This window comes from Agelaius phoeniceus, chromosome 3 (genome assembly GCF_051311805.1).
Source record: "Agelaius phoeniceus isolate bAgePho1 chromosome 3, bAgePho1.hap1, whole genome shotgun sequence".
Classification (NCBI taxonomy): Eukaryota; Metazoa; Chordata; class Aves; order Passeriformes; family Icteridae; genus Agelaius; species Agelaius phoeniceus.
This window is the reverse complement of record NC_135267.1, coordinates 58322952-58345022: the sequence shown is the minus strand read 5'-3', so window position 1 is coordinate 58345022 and position 22071 is coordinate 58322952. Positions and strand designations below refer to the sequence as shown.

General features: G+C 37.4%; 1 protein-coding gene across 6 annotated transcripts in view; it reads left to right on the top strand.

Moving 5' to 3' along the window:
• Positions 1–423: 423 nt before the first annotated feature.
• AHI1 (Abelson helper integration site 1) overlaps positions 424–22071 on the top strand; it is an 85743-nt gene continuing 64095 nt past the window's right edge. Inside the window, exons 1-13 of one of the 6 annotated variants that reach the window (XM_077175355.1) lie at positions 480–509; positions 2836–2871; positions 4471–4542; positions 5393–5514; positions 12062–12690; positions 13232–13392; positions 13700–13913; positions 14825–15014; positions 16505–16600; positions 18051–18236; positions 19264–19404; positions 20384–20516; positions 21542–21665. In XM_077175355.1, coding sequence (XP_077031470.1) covers positions 4533–4542; positions 5393–5514; positions 12062–12690; positions 13232–13392; positions 13700–13913; positions 14825–15014; positions 16505–16600; positions 18051–18236; positions 19264–19404; positions 20384–20516; positions 21542–21665 — 2006 coding nt within the window. In that variant the 5' untranslated portion in view covers positions 480–509; positions 2836–2871; positions 4471–4532. Of the gene's footprint in view, positions 510–565; positions 588–772; positions 1560–2835; positions 2872–4470; positions 4543–5392; positions 5515–12061; positions 12691–13231; positions 13393–13699; positions 13914–14824; positions 15015–16504; positions 16601–18050; positions 18237–19263; positions 19405–20383; positions 20517–21541; positions 21666–22071 lie in introns of those variants that run through there. The other 5 variants (XM_077175352.1, XM_054629719.2, XM_077175356.1 and 2 more) reach the window with 5 other exon arrangements.

Below are 22071 nucleotides of genomic sequence, written 5' to 3'. Positions count from 1 at the left end.
CCAAAACACTGCTTAAATCAACGACTAAGTCAGGCAACAAATAAGAGTTTCTCCATAGCTCGCTATTTGTGCTGCTATTTGCAGAAAGTTTGTGGGCATTCCAAGCCCTTGTCACTTGCCCTCCCGAGCCCAACAGAGCCCATTACCCAGGAATATATTCTTCCGCGAGCAACTTTTGTTAGTCTGAGCTCTGAGAGCCAATATGTACTTTCGACACTTTTCTTTTACAGTGGACCCGTGGGAGGGCTCCCGTTTCTAACGTTTTTCACCGGTGTTTGTTTGTTTGTTTGTTTTGTGTTTATTTCCTTCCCCGGCGCTTCCCAGCGCCCGCCGTTTCCTTGGGAGCCGGGATTGTTTTGGGCGGAACCACCGGCGCGGCGCTGCGGAGGGGGGAGCGGGGCCGAGGAAGAGCCCACTGGCGGAGGGAAGGGGGGAGGCGGGGCGGCCGCAGCCGGGCCACGTCGCGGCCGCCACGGGAGCGGACGGGGCCGGGGTGAGCGATGGCCGGGGTGAGCGATGCCGCGCTCCGGGCCGGGCCCCGCCGGGCGTGTGGCGCCGCTGGTCGCAGTGCGCGGCCCCGGGGGCGGGTAGGGCTGGGTAACGCCTCCCCGCCGCTGTTCCCTCCCCCGGCTTCCCTTCCCGCCCCGGGGCGGGGGGCTCAGCCTGGGGCTGGCCGCGGCCGCAGCCGCTCGGGGGCCGCGCCGGGACCGCCGCCGTTGGCGCGCGCGGGCGGGGAGCGGGATCGGGGCTGGGCGCGGGAGCGGGAGCGCGAGCAGGGGCGGGAGCGCGGTCGGGCTGGGCGGCGGCCAGCGCGGGCCGGGGAGCGCGGGCGGGCTCGGCGCGCTCCGGCGGGGAGCGGGAGGCGCAGCCGGCGAGCGTGGCCGGAGTGGCCCCGGCGGGACTGTGCCGGGCCGGCGGCAGCGGCGGCCTAGGGCGGCCTGCGCGCTGCGGCTGTCTGGTGCCGGCGCGGCGGCACGGGGCAGTGCCGCGGGAAGCCCTAATCCCCAGATCGGCCTTGCTCCGCCCCCGCTCCTGCCCTTCTCACGGGCTTTGTAGTTCGCTGGGGTGACGTGCGTGGGCATTGCAGTGAACACACTTCTCCATGTGCTTCTCCATGCCTGGCACCTTGGCCCCACAGCGGGGAGCCTGCCTCGCACGCGGAATGCCCATCTGGATGCGCATCACATCCTCGCTAAATAATTCCCACGGTTGGTCCAGTTTTGGTGTGTGGTGGGAACGTGCCTTGATATCTTTTAAATCTACCACTATTCTTCCGGGCACAGCAGAATGTCACATTGGAAATTAAAATACTGAGGGTGGTCTCTTGCTGAGAACGCTTTTTCCTAATTAGCATCTAAGATAAAGCAGAAACTTAAAGCTTAATAAACAATAAAAGTTTTCTGTATTTCCTTACATAGAACCGAAGTCAGTAATTTTGCCATCAGAGTCTGTTCGCAACTTTCTCTTGACTAAAGGTGCCAAATTTCTGGTAAAAACCCCAACCTCACAGTTCCTATGAAGCAAAAACTTTCTGATACGTTACTACTAGAAAACCGAGGGTAACACCAGCTTTTTAAAACCCTTTTTTAAACTCTTATTAGTATGGGTGTAAAGTTTTTACAGGCATATCTAAACTGGTAGAAAACTACTGCACTTTTATTAGTTTTTACATTGGTGTTTACCTCATCTGTCAGTTTTCTGGACTTAAATACTGAATTTTCATTAATAAAAGTAGATTGTTTTTTGATGTCAGATTTGTCAATAGTGAAGAGGAACAGATTCATCTCCATGTAATTTTGCTGTATAATTCTCTTTGACATGTCAGAGTAATGATTCCTACATGCTAGCTGAGCTAGAAGCCTACTAGTAAAACCCAAGATTTGCCTCTGTGACCCAAAAGATGAGAAATAAAGGCCTGGTGTTCTACTGGTTTTCAGCCACTGAAGTCTAGCTCACTTATTGTGACGAAAGAAAAACAAGGAATTTAGTTCAGGAAAATCCTAAGTGTGCAATTATATTTTGTCAGCTCAGTTTCCTAAATGGTTATAATTGGGTAGGAAATTTTTCACTTCCCATTGCATAGTGCAAATTCTGTATGTTCTGTTTATTGTAGTATGGGTTTGATTTATATCTTTTATTAGTGGTCAATAAAAGTAGGTTTTGTTTGTAGTGACCCTTGTGGCAGGTTTAGCATAAAATCCCTGTATTACAGATACAGAATATAGCAACTCAATGAATATTGTAAAATACTGTGAAAAGATGAAGAGTTTAATGTAGCATCTCTTTTTAAATACAAATAGAATATTGGAGAAGAGCAAACTGGGTTATTTTCAGGAAAGTATAGTGATTGGAAGTTTTATGAATTTGTTTTGCTGTTTATTCCTGGTGGCTGGACTATGCCACTTTCAGGATATGTGTTTTTGTCGGTCTTGGATTGTCTTATGTTTACTAACATGGAAGAGATCCAATCTGATCAGACAAAAACGCGTTTTACAAAATTAATGGTAACTGAGCTTACTCAGACTGGGGCATGGTGGTTGCTGAACTTTGATACACAATTAAATCTCTCCTATTCTAAGGTGAGATTACACTAAGTAAACAGCCTTGTTCTTATCCTTGTTGATTAATGATCTATATTTACACAAGCCTGATAGCTGCTTTAATGCAGCCTGTCAAAGACCATGAAGCTCTAAATTGGAAATGCCTATTGAACAATAGCACTGTCATTAGGGGATTTTATCTCTTAGTTTTATTGCCACAACAGGCTAGACACTGAATAAATAAACAAACAGTGATGCAGTCATTGGTGGATTTTTCTAATTCTTCGTTTTACAGAGAGTGCTTGTAGATGCAAGGCAACCCTAGCCTTTGGTAAGATGTTTATTCCATTATAAGAAAAAATTATCTGTAAAATTAGTATTTTAACCAACCTATTGGTTGGTTGGGTTTTTTGGTGGACTGATTTATTTAACCTTTGACCAGAAACTTAATTTCTGTACTTAGAATAGGTATGCACTTATTTAATTTTGCTTTTGTGTACTATATTGTCTCTCATATTTTTTGCTTGAATTTTAAGAGCCCTTCAGTATTTCATTTCTTGTTTCTATTTAGTTTTTGAGGGCTTGTTTAAATCATTCAGCTAATTATAAGATACTTTTTCCATGTTTCTGTGGTTCTCAGTCATTGATTAAAGTGATAGAATCTGCTGTATTTTTTGAATTTATTTAGTCTTCTACTCTTCTAAAATAGGTGTTTTCTAGCCAATTGTGAATTGACTACTTGGAAAGCAGCACTTAGTAACTGTAGTACTTTTAAAATGCCCATTAGGTTTAACCAAGTATAAATTGCAAAAGCGGTTTTATTTTTTAATGGTGTTTTCTCTTTTAATTTATTGTAAGAAGTGTTATTTTAAAGAATTACTGGTTTAGTAGTGACCGTAAAGCTTTGCTGTAGGAGTCAGAAGATGTTTTAAATAGTGAAAATATTGCAACCTCATCAGTGTCATTTCAGGCATAGTTTGGATGAGTGTTAGGTGGCCTGGACCAAAATGGTGTGAGAATAATGCAACCAGACATCCTGGCAGTGTTTAATGCTGTTCCTTACTTTGTTAGGATCAGTGCAGTCTGGGTGTCAGGGAATGTGAGTTACTGATGTCTTGACAGGAGGTGTTTCCTAGGGAGACCTTGGAGCTGTTACCTGGTGGGCTGTGGGGGACACAGGTACCAGAGTTCTTGCATGGAAGCCTGAGGGGAACTTCCCACCTTCATAGGAACCTATATTTCATTAGTTCTGCTGTTTACAAAACAGCCCTTTGTATTAAACTTTTTTGTAGAGCAGTCTGAATTTTCTTGATGAAAAGATAAACCTGTGTGATATTTTTATTTGCCTTCAAGCTTTGTTTGGATTGCATTTGCAGGCTTTTTTCCACAACCAGGAGAGCCTAACAATTTTTTTTTCTTTAGAGAAATGAGTTTCATGTAGTTGCTTGTCTGCTTTATAAAAATACAAATGCTTTATATAAACATAAATATTTACAGATTTGTAATAAAGTTAGATTTGCTGACAGATACTAACCTTTGTATTGAAAACTATCAGCCAGGTTCCTCAATGATACTGTCAGGAGAGGAATCTGATTAGAATGGCTTCAATATAAATGGTTTCATGGGTCATTATTATTTAAATAAACTGTTGGATTTTTTAGAAGGCTGGAGGACAACAGTCTCGAATTATTTGGCTACCACCCAGAAATAGCCAAATAGCTAATTAAATTACTGTAATGTTGTTTTTTATTTGCCCTCAAATAATAGGTATCAGAGCTGGGATTTGATAGAAAATTTCTAATAATTCAGACAAATGCTTCTTTCTAAATAAAACACAGTCAGCCCTAATACTAATTAGCACAGATTTAATTACTAACTTGAAGTCTATGGACCACTTATGCTAATGACAGTTGTTAAATACTTTAAATAGAATGGTGAATTCTGAGGAAGAAGCAGCTGTTGTGTTGAGCCACTTCTAACTGAGGACTGAAAATGCGAGCAGGTAAGGATACTTTGTGTTTGGTTTCCTGTGTGTATTTTATAGTTAGAACTAGGTGCAAATGATAGAAGTTATTTCTGTCCCATATAAATCCTTAATGCTCCATTGTCACCTTTTAGAGTTCATGATTATAGCTGGTTTTCAAAGTGGTGTTATTTTCTTATTTTAAATTCAGGGGCTTTTACAAAAAGTTGTAATGACAGTGGTAAATATGCTGTAGCTGAATATTCAACAGCCTCTTTCAGTGGTGTTCCAGGCTGCATTTTGAATTCTTGGTTACAAATTAAACATTACCTGAGGGGGGCTAGAACACCTAGTCCTTCAAGGGTTGAAATGCTGCTGATGGCAGGGTCATGATTCACAGAAAGACAAGAGTGCCAGCTCCTGGCTCTTGCCCGTCTGTCTCAGGATGGTGCTGCTCTGGTTTCCAGACCCAGTAAGAACCCAGAGCTGCTGCTTCTCCTGGAAGACAGTGTGTCACCTCTGCTCATAAACAGGGAGGGAGGGCAGAAATCTGTCCTCTGCTTTGGCTAGCCCAAGTTTTGTGCTGATTCTGTGTGTGCTCTTCAAAATGTGCTTTCTTCAGGAGATAGGGTAGATGGTGCTGACTTCAGCAACAAGTGAAAGACTGGTGTGTGTGTGTGTGTCTGTCTGTCTGTCTGTGCAAAGCTGCTGAGTTAACCTTGCATGGGTTATGTTGCCAGTGGAAATTCTTAACAAAGTGAATTTCTTTGGGTAAACTTTCCCTGATAAATAATTCTCATCTTTTGCAATTTTAGAGTATGACTGTTCACCTTTTTTAGCAATGGTGATTATTGAGATAGTAAATCATACTCTTGATTTCTTTTTGCAGTTGAAAGTGAGGCGAAGGCAAAAACCAAAGTCCGCTTTGAGGAGATCTTCAGACGCCATGCTGGCCTAGCAGACACAGAGAAACCAAAGAAAAAGAAGTTTGACTCTCAAGAGACTATTGTGGTGAGTTACAACACATGCAGGCTTTGGTAGCCTTCCTTAACAGAAAAAAGATCAGGAAAATATATTGCAGAAAGGAGATGTGAGCATTAAAAAAAAAAAAAAAAAAAGAAGAGCAAAGTATGTTTCTGCATGTACCCATTGGTTTTGGTGTGGCTTTTATTTTCTTCTTTATGTACCAGAAAAGCATCCCTGTAACTTGGATGTATGCCAAAATGATGTAGACTATGATAGTGGTGAAAAGAGTGTGTTACATGCAGGCATGCACTTGTTTAATGTCCACCCATACTTGCTTTTCCATATTCCCTTTTCATAAAATTTTTCACAGTTTTTCCTAAATTTTTCATAAAATTTTTTAAATTCAGTACTGACTTTACTGGGAGTTAATTAGATGTTTGAGGGCTAGTAGAATTACATCTGGGAAAGTATTTAATTTTGAGAATACTACATCTGTGTAATATGGACATACCTGTCTAATACAGCTGTGAATTGAGAACTGATGAGAAAACATAATAATATTAGAGATAATAATTATTCCATTTTCTACTTTTTTAAATCTCAGTAATCAGTGAATTTCTGCATGTGCTGAGCTTTGTGTCTTGAGTGGTTCCTTGTTCACATGTTAACTTTTTTTTTGAAGATTTTGACCTCAGCTTGTGACTTGCAGCTTAGGAAGGATTCTATCACCCTGACTTTAGTTAGATGACATTTTTGTTTGTGGCATATCTGTCATTAAAGGAGCCTCAGAAATCCCTTTGTGTTATGGTTCATATTGTAGTCTTTTTCCTGAAGAGCAGAATAAAAGTTCAATATGAATATGTTCTGTATATACCTGATTATTGACTTAGAAGATTTGGAATTTGGAAAGAATGTAAATTGTTTAGAAGACAAATGTTTCGTTTTTTTAGTTTCCTCCTGATAGGTTTTATATTTTTAGTCTTTTTTCTTACAATTGTGTCCATATCAGATTCTGGAAATGAATGTTCCTTCATTAATACTCATTTAAGACAAATGGGTGGTATTTCATGTAATATCATAAGTGTTAGATGTAGTTATATATGTTAAGTATATTCAGAATAGATACATTAAACTTAGTATTGCTAAGTATTTGATTATTTGGTCTTAGGTTGACAATTTGAAGTTGGATTTTGTATGGACTTCTAAAAAATTTATATTCCTTGATGTATATGCTATTTAGTCTATAGTCTATACAAAGCATCAACTTGATGTCTAAAAATAGTACAGAGAGTTAGAAGGTGGGGTTTTGTCCTTATTTACTGGCATATATGTAGATAAAAGACTAAGTTCTTTCTCAGTTAAGTTTACTTTTTTAAGAAATGTGAATTTTAAATTCTGTAATATATAAATATTTTTGAACACATAATTGTATGTTCATATGCAACTACATTTTACTTGTAAATAATTTAAGCTTGCTTTGGTTTTAGAATTGGTTTCCAATCCAGAAGTCTCTGATGTGAAACACTAGTGTTTTGGGGTTATGTAGAAACACTTAAACTCACAGTGACCAGAATCAAAACTCAGTGGTATGCAAGCAAATTAAGAAGCATTTTTAGGATCAGTGTGGAAGCTCAAATTTCTGGCTTTGTTGAAGCTATAAATATTACAAATTAAGCCACTTAAAAATTAAGGATTTGAGGAGAGCTTGTATTGAAACATATTGCTGACCACTTGGAGTATTTCCTTAAAGTGTGACAAAGTTGCAGGAGCTCAGGTTGGTATTTTCCATGCTGGTTGCATTCAAGTAGAAATTTCTGTAAAAGCTTCAGCAAATAAACAGTAATTTGTCTGTAAAAAATAAATGTGTGTGGGAGTGGAAGAGTAGATAGATGGACGAGGTTGGCGGTTTTGTTCCCATTTTCTTCAGTTCATATGATTTAACTGTGCAGAGTTTCACATATCTTGAAATAATTTGAAATTTGTCAGTGATGTTTGGCTTCATGTCATGCACTTGCCATAAATGGTCTCCCAGCTTTGATCAAAAAACAGATAATGGTTCAGAGCCTATTTCCACTTGAAGTGTTCCAGTCTGTTTCCTTCCTTTGTCTTTGCTCTAGCCTTTTCTAAAGATGATTAAGACTTTTTCCCTTATAGTCCACTGTTTCTTTGAAACCTGAGTTCTGGAACTGCAGGGGGTTGCTCTGGTTTTAGATGACAGAAGTGAGGATAAGGAGAGTGCCTGCCTGCTTGCCTGCTCTGCTTTGTGTGCCTGTTGCCTGGAGAGCCTGCCTGGACAGCAGGGAAGCAGTCTGCTTGGAGGAGGAAAGGTTGATGTCTGTAGGGCAGGATGAGTTTGAAGCCACAACTGATAGGAATGAAGAGCTTGTAATGGAGATAGAAATACACATCAGCTGTGGCCAGTGAAAGCTCTGCTTTGCTGTTCAGTAAATAGCTACTGGGGCAGTGGGTGTGAAATCTAAAGGCACTGTGGAATAAACAAGGAATTGAGACACAGTCAGAAAGTGAATTTGCTAATGTCCCTTCTAGGGTAGCCACCATATTTATTTTTTACCAATTGTGGCTCCTGTTACATCTTGTTAGAATGACGCAAGCCACAGATCAGGCAATGTCCGGGTACATTAATCTGTCTAAAGTCATCGTGAAAATGAATGAATTTATTTCATTCAGTCTAAATTCTGTGGTTGAGGAGAGGATGTTTAAAAACTTTCTACCAGATGAAAAGGTTAGATCACTGTATGGAGGCAAAAATTTCTTTCTTAGACTGTAATCTGATCAGATTACAATATTGGGATGGACAGGCATTGGTAACTTGGGTTTTGTGTTCAAGGCAGGGCTGCAGCAGATTTATCTGGCTTGTAGGCTGAAAGGCACTGAATAATTGTTGAGATTTCCACTGGATTTTACCCCTTTGTTTCTTGGTATAAAATAAAAGAATTTACAATAGTTGACTATATAACTGATCCACAAAATTTCTCAATGTTTTCTGTTAGAATTTGGTGAAAAAATTCCAAGCCCATCATCTTATATGTAAATTAAAGGTCTTCTATCTTTGAGTGTCTGTATTTTATAGCCTTACACAAGCAATGGCAGTAAAATTGGTTTCCTAGTACATTAAGATTTTCTTAAACATCCCACCCAACAAGCTGTCATCATAAGTACATTCAGTAACAATCCTGCTGTAGGTTAATGGCCTTTTATAAGCAGTACATATCAGTGTGGGGGGATAGAATATAAGAAAATAAAGATAGTGTAGAAAGTAATTGCAGCTGGGCCAATCATCAAAGATTAGGAACAGGCCTGACTTTAAGAGGCCACAGCTGTAACCAATGAGAAGAAGAGTGCTATAAAAGAGTAGGGTGGCTGGTTGAGAAGGGAACTGGAGTCAGTTGGCTGCTTTGTGAAGAAGAAAGAGTCAGTGTGCTGAGGAGCTGCCTTATGAGAAACACCAAGAATGTATGAAACTTTTGTGATAAGGAGACAACAGTATGGAACCCCTCCAATATAATGACAACATATCAGCGCTTCAGTGAGCTGGCAGTGTCTGTCCCCAATTTTTCAATGTGTGCCTGTGCTATTAAGGGCAGAAATTCAGGTACCTCTGTAAATCAGGTTACTCAAGTTTCAAAAACACACGAGAAACAGTCTACGTTGCCAGCTTCCACTCATGCGTGTTTGAGAAGTCCTTGTGAAAAGCTGAGTGAGTCCTTTGAAAAGGCGTTGTCCCTGCTGACACCTCTGGGGCATGAATGGCAGTGATGTGACCTGTGATTGGCTATTTTTTAATTGTGGTGTGAGCCTTGAGTGTCAGCCCATGTGTGTGTGCCTTGGCTGGCATCCATCCCCTGCTCTTCTCAAGCCAGTGGTGCAAGCAAGGCTGTTTCCAGGGGGGAGTGCTTCCTCTGCCCTGGTGTAATGTGGCCACAGAGATGTTGTGAGACAAAGCCTTCTTATTTGTTCTATATTTTAAGCTGAGAAAGCCAGGTTTGGGTCACCAGCCCTCTGGAGTTACTCCAGAGACAGGCCTGTCTTACTGAGCTGCTTTTCCAGCCTAACTCCTTTCTCTAATTCAGTTCAGTGTTTATGTATTGATGATTGCTCTTCGTTGATATCTCTCAGTCCTGTGTTTCAGAGAATCTATACTGGTATTCCCATCTCTGCCAGAATCCTAATCTGAAGGTTTTTATGAACCTCTTGGCTTTTACTCCATTGTTTTGTAACTTCTTTGCATCTTTCCTCTCTGTTTAATTATGTCATGTAATTACAGCATGTGGGAAAGGTGGCCTGAATTGAAATTGTACAGGCTATTTATCTGAGGAATTTATGTTTGACCTGCTGAAGCAGCTTTGTGCTGCCTGCAGTATCTATTAATGTTCCTGAAATTTGCTGTAGTTTGAGATTGTGGTGTGTTTTCATTATGGGAAAATGGCCTCAAGTTGTACCAGAAGAGGTTTAGATATTAGGAAAAATTTTTCCATTGAAGGATAGTCAGACATTGGTTGCCCAAGGGAATGGTGAGGGTACTATCCCTAGAGCTGTTCAAAAGGCATGTGTATTTGGCACTTGGTTTAGTGGTGCCAGGTTAATGGTTGGACTTGATGATTTTAGAAGTCTTTTCCAACCTGAGTGATTCTATGAATCAATGATTTTTTGTTGGTAGGCAAAAATAAATAACAAGTTCTAATAAGTATTTCAAGCCAGCTTTTGCATCAGGTAGATTCCTTTAAGGAGATTATTCTTGTGTATCAGAGTTATTTTAGAAACTCTTGACCAGGTCATAGATGAGGGCTTTTTGTTTAGAATTTCTCAAATAATTCTACTACTTGCACTTAGTGGATTGATATTTTATCAAATACAAAATCAGCAAGACCTTAGTTATTGGCTGTGGTGGTGTTCACAGGGGTCCAGGATGAGAGAAGAGATGAGGATCTGACTCCATGTTTCAGAAGGTTTATTTATTATTTTGTGATATATATATCATATTAAAACTATACTAAAAGAAAAGAAGAAAGGATTTCATCAGAAGCTAGCAAGGAAAGAAGTGGAATGGAATGAATAACAAAAGCTTGTAACACTCAGAGTCTGAGCCAGCTGACTGTGATTGGCCATTAATTAGAAACAACCACATGAGACCAATCACAGATGCACCAGTTGTATTCCACAGCAGCAGATAATCATTGTTTACATTTTGTTCCTGAGGCATCTCAACTTCTCAGGAGAAAAAATCCTAAGGAAAGGATTTTTCATAAAATGTGTCTGTGACAATTGGCCACTGTTGGGTTTTAATTGTCAATATGTTTTAATCTTCATTTCTCATACTCTACAGTTATTCACAGAAAAAAAGATAATCTATTAGGAACATTATTCTGTTCTGGGGTTTTTCTTAGTTTATACAAAGCTTGCTCTTTAGTTCTTTCATTTCCCTTACTCTGTTCTGTATTTCAAGTTATCTCTATGAAATTTCCCCCATCCTCTTGAATCATTGACTTACAAATAAATGAAGTTAGTGGTTTCTTTATCCGCACATAAGATCAAAATGAAAAGACAATTTTTTTATACTTATTACACATAGTGTCCATTTTTACAGATGTTTGAGACAAACATGATTCTATGACTGAGAGTTGTATCCTGACTAGGAGGGAACAGTGTCTCTGTTTGAGGAAGACGGTGTTGGTAAATAAAACTTTGTAGGCAGATATGTATATTTTCTCCAAACTTTTACATTTGATGTGTTTTAAAGCCCTAATGTTTCATGTTGAATCTCTAAGAGAGATTTCTGTAAGACAACAGTGTGAATGAACCTCAGTGACTTTATAGAAGTTACGTCAAAGAACAGAGATCTCTGTGTTGACCTGACAGAATCAGATCTCAGTTACTTGCTGTGATCTTTGGGATTATCATAGAATGATAGTTTGGATTGAAAGGAACTTGAAAGGTGATCTAATCCAAGTGCCCTGCCATGATTGGGAAGCTCAGAGCCCCTTCCAACCTGAGCTTGAACATATCCAAGGAGGTGGGAAGTGGCACTATAACCTTTAGTAACCAGAAATAGAAACTTGGAGAGGCAAGTTTACAATGCGTTTTTTATAAAACCATCAAGATGTGCTTAAACAAATGCATCAGCTGAAATTTAATTCTGGCAAGTGGCTTTCAGTATAAGAGACTGCAAACAACCCGAGCCTGAAATCTGTCTCTAACTTGCATTTTCAGTGGATGAAAGTATTTGTTTTTGTGGTGCATGTAGTCTTCTCATCCTTCACAGTGTAAAACACTGGCGTCTGTTTATGGAGTAGACTTGTTGATTTCCTTTTTTTACTGGATGTGTGTAAAATTCATATGGAAACGTAGTATGACATTGAGGATGAGGTGCCCAAATACCAAATGGTTTTTTTTCAGTGTGAATTTTCTGTTAACTTTCAATCTGTTGCTTGTCAGATTGAAACAACAAAATTACTAGATCTTTGATTTAATTTTACTTTGAGTAATGTTGCTGAAGGAATAACATGAAGTGCAGTGTTTATCCTTAGAACATGATTTTTAGTAAAAATATGTTTTATGTTCTTTTCATTTATAGCTTGATACCTTTAGAAATAATATTGATCTGTCTAAGGAAAGTGTGAATGATGAAGCAATTATAAACAATACATATAATCCTGAAGAAGAGAGCCCAAGATTTACAAAAAATATATTAAGAGAGAAAGCATCAATTGCAAAGAAAATAAACAATGATATTGTTAGTGGAGAAGAGAACAAGCAGTCAAGAAGAGAACAAGAGAACAAGTCGAACAGGAAGAAAAAGAAATCACTGTTACAAGAACAATTTAATGAGGAGGAAGATTTATATGAAGCTAAATTGGGGAGTTTTGAAGAAAAGCCTAATGATTTTCCAAAGAAGAAAACGAAAAGTAAATCACAAACAGATGTACCTGATCAAGAAGGTGATAGAAAGATCAAAAATTCCTTGACTGAAGTGAGAAATGTAACTGAATTAGAAGAGGAGGAGCAGCTAATTCAAGCCTATCAGCTGCATGTGGCTGAGGAAGAGGCAAATGCAATTAAAATGAAAATGAGAAAGAAACTTAAAGAACAGATGTCTGAATCTACCTCCACTGTTCAAAGGCATGAAGTTGCATTGAATAATGAAGTGGGCAAAAAGAAGAAAAAGAAGAAAGAGCGAGCAGTTTTAAGTGAAGCTGAAACAAGGTAACATGACAAACTGTGAATCTTACACAAAATGTTTCATTTTAAGATAGGCAGCAGCTTTCTGGTATATTGTTCATATTTTTTAAGTGATTAACTGGATGATTCTGTTATGAAAAAATAGTACTAAATCTTTTGTCAGAAGGCTTTCATGATTAATATTTAGCTCATGGATTCTTTTTAACTTTTAAAAAAATACTCTTCATTGCTATTTGATATTTGTTTACTATGGAACTCACTCTTAACTAACGTAGGATAGTTTTGTGCATGATTTTTTTTTAGTGACAAGTGATGGCTGTGATCCAGCAAAAAGGTATTTGTTTAACTCTTCCCATAAATGGTTCTGCAATTGTCTGGAAATTAGGGGAAAGGAAGAGGGGAGAGGACTGAAAAAGGCAAGACACTAATGGGGCTGGGGGCTGTTACATCTTCAAGATACACAGATGATGAGTTGGAGAATTTCAATGGATTAATAATGGCAGTGAGAATTGTATCAATATATACAGTGGACTGCAGTTGCTGACAGTGATCCATTACCTTGCAGTGCAATGTCCCTTTCTGAGCTGCAGCATCATCATCCAGAAGCAGGTGGCAATGAAAGTCAGTCACCTGAAAGATTATTCACATCAGAAGGACAGAAACTGGAGGGAACCATGGAAAAGCAGAAACATAAAGCCAAGAAAGTTAAGAAGAAAAGCAGAAAAGGTCTGCCAACAAAATGTTATAATACTGTACCTACTTAGCTGTGCTTTTTTTTTGTGCTGCTACAGAAATACTTCTCCATAATAGTACCGCAGAAGTGATTGAGCTGTTTGAGCTACTTATATTTCTTAAGTTACTCAATTGCACCTCTGTTCTTCCAATTCTGAGGCTCATTTGTGAGGATGTTTATTTGATAAATCAATCTAAAATCTTGAAAATTCATTTACTGTAAGTAAATTTTGTTTTGAGTGGGGACAGAAGTTGCTATGTTCCACTAGTGACAGTTTGTTTACTTTGCTCCAATTTCTAGAAGAAATCACGGAAGTTGCTGCAGAAACTGATGAGGAAATGAAGAATTCAGAAATTTCAACTCAATCTAAATTTGGTTTTGGCGATGATCTTGTTTTGGGAGTTTATATCCATCGATCGGATCAACTTAAAATTGATCACTTGGTATCTTGTCCTGTGGTCAAAATCCATATTGTTGATCAGAGAAGTGGCTTGTATGTGAAGAAGGACTATAGGTGACATTTAATAAACTGTTTCTGTTATCACTGATTACAATAAATAGGTATACTCTTCCCTACAAAATTAAATATGAAAATGAAAACAAGGGGGTATTTTAAGCTTGTGTAGTTCATTAGTTTCTACACCTATGATCATGTGTGTGTATATATATATATATACATACCATAAATGAGGGTGATATTTTTCTTTTCATTTTGGCACTTCCAAGTGCTCTGCGCTGCTGTATTGCTCTTGAGGCTCCCCAGGGCAGTGGTCATAGCACCAAGCCTGACAGGTCAGGAAGTGTTTGGACAATGCTCTCAGGCACGTGGTGTGACTCTTGGGGATGGTGCTGTGCAGGGCAAGGAGTTGGACTTGATGATCCTTGTGGGTCCCTTCCAGCTCAACATATTCTGTGAATCTGTGATATTTCCAACATAGCTCATTCTGTATTCTTCCCAGAGGTAAAATTTCTCAAGTGTCAGAAATACGTAAAAGCCAAGAACATGTAAGCAAAATTCTTGTAGTATAAATAATGTCTGCCTTTTATATTAAGAACTTCTAAAATCCTTAAATGAAATCTAGTTCTTTATAGTCTTAATTACTTCAGTTGCTTGTTTCCACTGTCATTTTCCATAATTTTCCTGAAACCAAGTTTTAATGGGGCTAAAGCAGTAGACTCCACCATGATCATCATGCATTAATTTGCTAAGAGTAACTTAATTGTTAGGATTTTCTTCAGCCTGTAGTTTTTCTATATGCATTGCAAATTGTCTTAAATTTTCTATGGGTTTAGAAAATTTTTTCTAGAATCAGACAAATAGTATCTTATATGTTTTTTAGCTTTCAGTAATTGAAAATACTGTTTTGTTCAAAGTTGTTTTTTAAATGCTCTAACAATTGTAATTCTTTGGAAATCTTCAAACAGCAAGAAGGAAGATTCATCTTATGAACCAGGAGAAAAAGAGCACATTCTTCCTGTAATGACACAACCATGTGACTTTAGAAAGTCTAAATCAACAGTTCCAGAGTGGGAAGAGCAAGTAATATTTAATGAGCGTTTTACTTATTTTATTCAAAACACTGATGAAAACCCTCAGGTTATCCTGTTTTTTGAGGTAAGATGAAATGTTTTGCATCCGATTTATGCACATTCTGCATTTGGTTTGTTTCTTCAACAGTATCTATTTGATTCAATTGGCTGTTTTATTTCAGTTAAATTGGGTTAATAGCATAGCTCTAAGGTACGAAGTTAAGTGGAGATACCAAGAGTGGGGTTTTTTATAGGAAAGGAGCTCGTTTTAATAGTAACAAGGAGTACAAAGCTTTTTTCCAAAATCAGCTCCTAAACTTCTGGGGAAGGCTGGTAAGATATGGTGGATATCACGCTTTTTGCGTTCTTGAAATCTGAAAAGAGGTTTAAGTATAAGAAACTCAAAGGTAGAATTTGTCTGCGTGCACCTCATTGTACCAATGAGTAAACCATTGCATTGTTTCCATTAACATTTTACACATCCAGCCCTCCTGTCCCAGTTTTCATAAAGTAATTATTAATTTGTCCTCCAATACAATTATGTTTAAAGGAAAAAATTTAGGTCATATATTCAACATAATTTTTAGTTTGGGCATTTCAATATTTGTACAGAGAGATTCTGTAGAATTAACATATAAATGGAAACCTAGTGCAATAAATATTTTTCGTTCCTTGTTTTTTTTCCTATTTCAAATAGATTGAATATAATTTATTGCCATATGTTTCTTAATGTTTTGTGATGCTTGTAAATTAACATATTTGTAGAATTAAGAGTCCTTAATTGCTTAACAAAAAACTAATTACATTTGTATGTAAAGATTCTTCTTGGAAATAATGTTGGAACCAAAAGTATGATTCCACTGAAAAAAGGCTATTTGTGTTCAGTGTGGTTTATGAAATACAAGTTTGAAAAAAGTATTATTCTAAGGGTTTTTTGTATATCACATAAACTTCCTGGTGTAGTGAAATATGGGAAAATTCAGGTCCCTGACAGAAAAATGGAGACTCATAGGCATCCCTGTAAGTGTTCAAGGCCAGGTTGAATGTGGCTTTGAGCAGCCTCATCTAGTGAAAGATGTCCATCCCATGGCACAGACCTCTGTGATCTTTGAAGGCTCCTTCCAACCCATATTGTTCTATGACTGATTCAATGACAAAACTGATAAAGCTAAGAAAGAAAAACTAACTTTTTGACTGCCATTTCGCATGTAGATTAATATGCAGCTGGTTTTAGCTGTCAGATTTGTGATCATAATGATTTCTGAATTATTAAGAAAATTACACATTATTGTTTTTTATCTTTTATTGAGATGTAAGGGGAGCAAGAATTAGTTTTTTTTAAGACTAGACTTCTTTTTTAATGGAGCTTAATAAATAGTCATCAGGTAAATACATAAGGACCTGTTATTTCTAATTTCATACTTGTGTGGAAGAAACACTGGTTTTGTAATTTCTTAAAATTTAAATATGTTTAATTTAATGAATCAACCAAGAATATTTTCAGTAGTTTATTATTATTTACCATAAAGCATACATCCATTAGAAATACATTTCTATTCCTGCTGATACTTCTAGGTCCTTGATTCTCCAAGTATGCATGAAGTGAGAGCCAGTTCTGATGTAAAAATTCAGGAAGGTCGTTACCGAAAAGTTTGTTGGGCATTTCTAAAGGTACTGTAAATATTTAAATGAAGAAAAAAAATCATAAATCTTTTTATCTGAAAATTTCTAACAGTGCTAAGGAGGAAAGCATTTTAAAATATTTTCAGTAACAGAGATGGAAGAAGAAAATCCTTGTTTGCTTGGCTGTTCTCCCATTTTCCTCATCTTCCACTCCGTGAAATCGACACAGTAACAGGCTTGACATTAAAGCCTGTTTTATGTCTTTTTCAAGAAAGTGTAGAATGTGTAAGATTTTTTTTTTGTTTGTTCATAAAGTACAGAAGCTTGTTTTCTTTGCATTTTTGTGAATGTGAAGAAAATGACAAATCCACTAATTTCTGTACCTCAGCTGTTCTGTATTCTAGTGGCATTTTCAGTTGTCCAGTCTTTGAAAAGACTCACTAGCTTAATTATAGAATGCTTTTCATTTTCAGTTGCAGAGTTTGAAGTACTGTGGCAATTGAGATACAAATGTGCCAAATGTGAGATATGGGTAATTTAGCCAGCCCACGTGTACCTTTCTACCCTTTTGAGAGAAACTTGAATGTGTCAATTACTTCTTTGAGAGCTGCCAAACTTGAGTTTCCCTGAGGAATGTTTATTTACACTCCCCCTGTGTGTCATAGCCATTGACAATCATTGAGCAGTCCACAACATAGAGGAAATGGGAGAAATACAGGAGAAGATAATGGACTGCAAGTGTAGGTGAAGGGATGGGGGCCTCCGTAGCAATTCAATACAGAGATTTCTCTGAACTCTGCCCAAATCTACTGGAATCAGGGGTCTGCTATCCTGTGTCTGTTACCAGAGCTGATAGGAACTATGCATCCAGGCATTCAGTACAGCCTACTCCTGAACAGAAGGAAGAATAAATTTTCAGCTCATAATTATGAATAAAATAGTTGCCTATTCTTCATTCTTACTACATCTGCCTGCATTATCCTTTTATCTGTATCAGCCAGAGTGGAAATGTTTCCATTCAAGACTGACCAGTGTTAATGGCAGTTATTCAGTTCTGTTATTCTTCAGTTCAGCAGAGATGACTCTGTCTGCTCTGAAGTTGGAGAGGTTGCTACACTGCTGTATCTTCTGCTCTGAACCAAAGCCTTACCCAATGCCCTTCATTGCAGCATTCAAAGAGGACAGATTTGGAAGAAGCTGTTTCTGGCTTGGCAGTCCTTTGAGATTTGGTTGATTTTTAGCAAGTAGTAGTTGCTTCCCACTTTCAAGTTATTACTGCTGTGAAGCATCTTTTGAAACTAGACTGCCGTCTAAGATTTAATCCTCATTATTTGATCCTGGGAGGATTAAATGCATGCTTAGTTCATTATGACTTTTAGAGTTAGTATATTTCTGCAATGGGAAGTGATTTCAAGAGTTTATACTGTTAAGTTAGATATTAGAAATTATCAGTTACTTTTGTATTCATCTTTCTTCCTCTTTTTAATCACCCTTCCAGCTTGTAGGTGCAAATGGAGTTCTAAATGTTGGTGGAAAATTTCGTCTGCAATTATATTACCCACCTTCAAGGACCAAGTCACATTCAAATGTTGTTGAGGTTTATGACTGGTGGGCAAAATGTCCTAGAAATCGCTACCCATCAACTTTATACGTAACTGTAAAAGGCCTGAAACTGCCAGATCATGTAAGTTAAATATATAAATATATTTACAAATATGCAGACTTTTCTGTAGGAACTAGTACCTTGGTAGAGCATGTGAGTCTGTGTTTGTAGGCATGTATATAAAAGCTGTGCTTACATGCAGTATATAAAATATATAATAAGAATATTACATCTCAAGATCGGTGTTTCAAACTCAGCCCTTCATAGGTATCTTTGGAAAATGGGCATACTTTTTTACCTACAGCTTTTCTACCTACTTTTCTACCTACAGCTGAATATTTTGCCACTGGCATTCTGAAAACTTTCTTGAAGATTAACGTTTCTTCTTCTTCTTAGCAGAAATGCCATTTTTAAGTCACTGAATTCACGCAGGTGTAAAAATTCTTTGAGAAAAGATGCAAGTTACTTATCTTTGCTTCCCTGCACCCTCTAGCTGTAATGAGCTGTATTTCTTTTCACAAATGAAAGCTACTTTAAGAATAGGCTTACAGCGGTACGTGCTGAGATGAGCATTCAAGATAAATATGGTGTTTTCTTTTCTCTGATGCAAGTACAATATTGTTCTGTTATGTAATTTCCCATTTGTATTTAGAGCTGTAATAATACCTTCTGCTCACTTTTGTGCTATGAAGGGTGGTCTGTGGAAGCTGTTGAGATGTGCACCTTCTCAGTAGTACAATACGATACAGCAGTGGAGTAATTCTAATTTTCACTGACCTTGACAGTTACTAAGAGATAATTGAGTATTTGAATAAGAGATTTTTAAGAGATTTTTAAAAGTATTTTAAGAGATAATTGAGTATTTGAAAAAATTGGGATACCATTGGATTTGACACAACTTTGGAAACTTGGATTGCTTTCTGACTCCTGGTTACTTTAAATGACATTTTGCAATGCAGTTTTCATGTATTAAGCTTTTCCAATCTCTGTATTCCAGATATAAAAATGCAAGATATTTAAATTAAAAGTACCTTTTAACCTTTCTAGAAATTACATTGTTCACTTTAAAAATATTTTTTCCCTGATACTTAGTTTTGTTTGCCTTAAGGTTGGTCCTTCTTTTCACTCTATGGCAGCTGTTCAACAGGAACAAAGTAATACAGCACTGTCTGAGCTCCAGAGAGAAGGATGTGAACCTTCTTTAGAGGAGAAAAAGGAGCCATTTAAATGGTCAAGATTGCCTGGACAGGTGAAGCATTTTTCTTTCAATTTTAAATGAAAATAATTTAAATATTTTTATAAGTATTATGAAGCAAATAATTAAAATAATTAACAAATATATTAAAAAAAACATACAAAATTCTCATGGATAGTAGAGGAGGTTTAACCTTAGCAAATGTGGTTGATTTAACTATTTTTATACCAGAACAGTCAAGTTTTTTTTGTCTGCAGAATTTGCTAAGAATTTGAAAGAGTGAGAAGTCAGTCAGGAAGCCAGTTCTCAGACTTCAGCTTGATTAGAAATATATTTTCTTGAGTTTTCTTTTTGTTTGTTGAAGACATTTTTAAACTATGAAAAGAGAGCTTACACTGAAGAACCATGTAGCTACTGTGGATATTGCCCTTCACCTTAAACTTTGAATTTAGTTTTGGAGAAAAAGCCATTGGGTCAAAAAGAGGTAATATGCTGGGAGAAAGGAAAGGGGTCTAAAATACCAGTTTAGTTTTTTGAGATGCTTCATCTGTGGTTCTGTCTTTAAAAGTCAGATATTTAAATACAGGTGAGGAATGTTAAAATTGTTTGGTAGAAGACAAAAGGTTTGAGTGCCTGCAGTTGGGTGTCTGAGTTCACACTGCCGTCATTAGTCACTAAAAGGTGAGCTTAGTCTCCTTTAACAACCTTGACTTACAGTCTAATTCCACAGCTTACATCACTGATGCTAGACATGGTTAAGCATTTCTTAAGATTGAAGAATTTATTTCAGGTTTTTTTTTTTTAGGTTTTTTAAACATGCTAGTTGTTTGCAATAATAGAGTAGAAAGAGATACACATTCGTGGGGCCTAAGTTGTGCTGCAGAGCTGTCTCTGTCTATAATATATTGAATTTTACTTTGCAATGCCATTAAGATGTTACTAGCCTTTTAGAGCTTCTGCATGCCAGGAGCTCAGAGTGTGTTCCCTGCATTGGGTAGTTAATATTCCTACCAATTGTTCCCTGAAAAGCCAGGCTTGCCGCATACCCAACAAGCCCCTGTTTTCCCTGCGAGGTGGAGACCTGGGCTGCTTCTGTATCCGCTTCTCTCACGACGGGAGAACGCTGGCAGCAGCATGTGCAGGAAGGAACGGCTATCCCATTGCTTGTAAGTTTAAATACATTTTGGCTTTTTGCTTATAACCCATGTATTTGGAAATAAAGATTAAGGGAAGTTAATTTTTAAATTGTGCTTTTTTTTAGAGCAAATTTACCAACCTTAAGGCAAACAAATTTAATTAACTAATGTCTGGTCTGTAGTTGTGATTAGATGATTGTTCTGTGCATTAAAGAGCATTTGTGAAAATGCTCTTTCTGTGTTGATAGGGTTGGAATTGGCTTTTCCTACATGGTTACATATACGCAGTTTAATGGTATGAAATTGACACCATTTCTGCCAAGAGGCCTAATGGAAATAATCAATTTGCAGAAGGCACACAGTGTCTGATTATAATGTTTTTAAGGAAATAAAATTTTAAGCCTCCACCTCACACACTTTTCATGGAAGTTTCCTAACCTGTCTTTGAAAGTCAGATACTGGAATGTTAACATCTCCAGACAGAATACTGGAAGCTGCTGTCTTCCACGGTCCAGTTCAGTTGAAGTACAAACATTCCTTGTGATTCAAATTTTTGAATGCTTCATCACAGTAGCTTAACTGCATAGTTCTTAAACCTTGCATAAAAGTTTTGAGATTTAGAGAGAGCACAAATTTGTACACAAATAAGTGTTTAAATGCAAGGAACAGTAAATCTAGATTCCTTTATTACACAGGCCCATAAAATTATCTCAGTGTTAAAATATTTCTAAGATTGGTCAATTAGTTGTCAAAATTTAAAGAAACCCAGCATAATCCTAATTTGGTTCTAATTATTTAATGCAAATAAGGTGTTTCTTAAGGGGTAAGACATTTGTGGCACCCGTGAACCACTAGGTGGAAGTAGATGCTTGCTATCTGTTCATATCTAGCAATTATTTTATCCTGTTGCCTCAAAATGAGAAGATAAAGAAAGTGAGTTGATGTATGCTAGCAGAAAATCAGCCTAAGATTAGACTAAACTTTGGCTCTAGTAGGTACATCTATTTGACTGCAAATACTTACAGAACTTTTATTTTTCTATTTCTGCTTCCTAGTGTATGAAATTCCTTCTGGACAGTTCCTGAGAGAATTTTATGGTCATCTTAACATAGTGTATGATCTTTGTTGGTCAAAAGACAATCAATACCTTCTTACTGCTTCCTCTGATGGCACTGTCAGGTCAGTATGATGAGATGTTCTGGCAGATACCATCAGAAGTTGAAAAGAATGTGGTCCAATTCAGTGTTTTTACTACAAACTGATCCAGAATGTTTTAACTAAAGATTTGGTTACTGTGTGACTAAAATAATATAAAAATTGTGATTGGGTTAATCACTTATACTACATATAAAATTATATAGTAATATTATATATAGTATAATATATATACTTACACTATATATAATATAGTATAAGTAGTACACTTATACTATATATAATATTATAGTAAATTTGTATTTACTATTTCTAATGTATTTGTATTTGAAACCAAAGCTTTTCCAAAAACCCTAGTGTCTAAATCTACAATGCAGTAAAAAACCAAAAGAGCTTTTATTTTGAGAAGACACTGAGACAGTTGTAATCT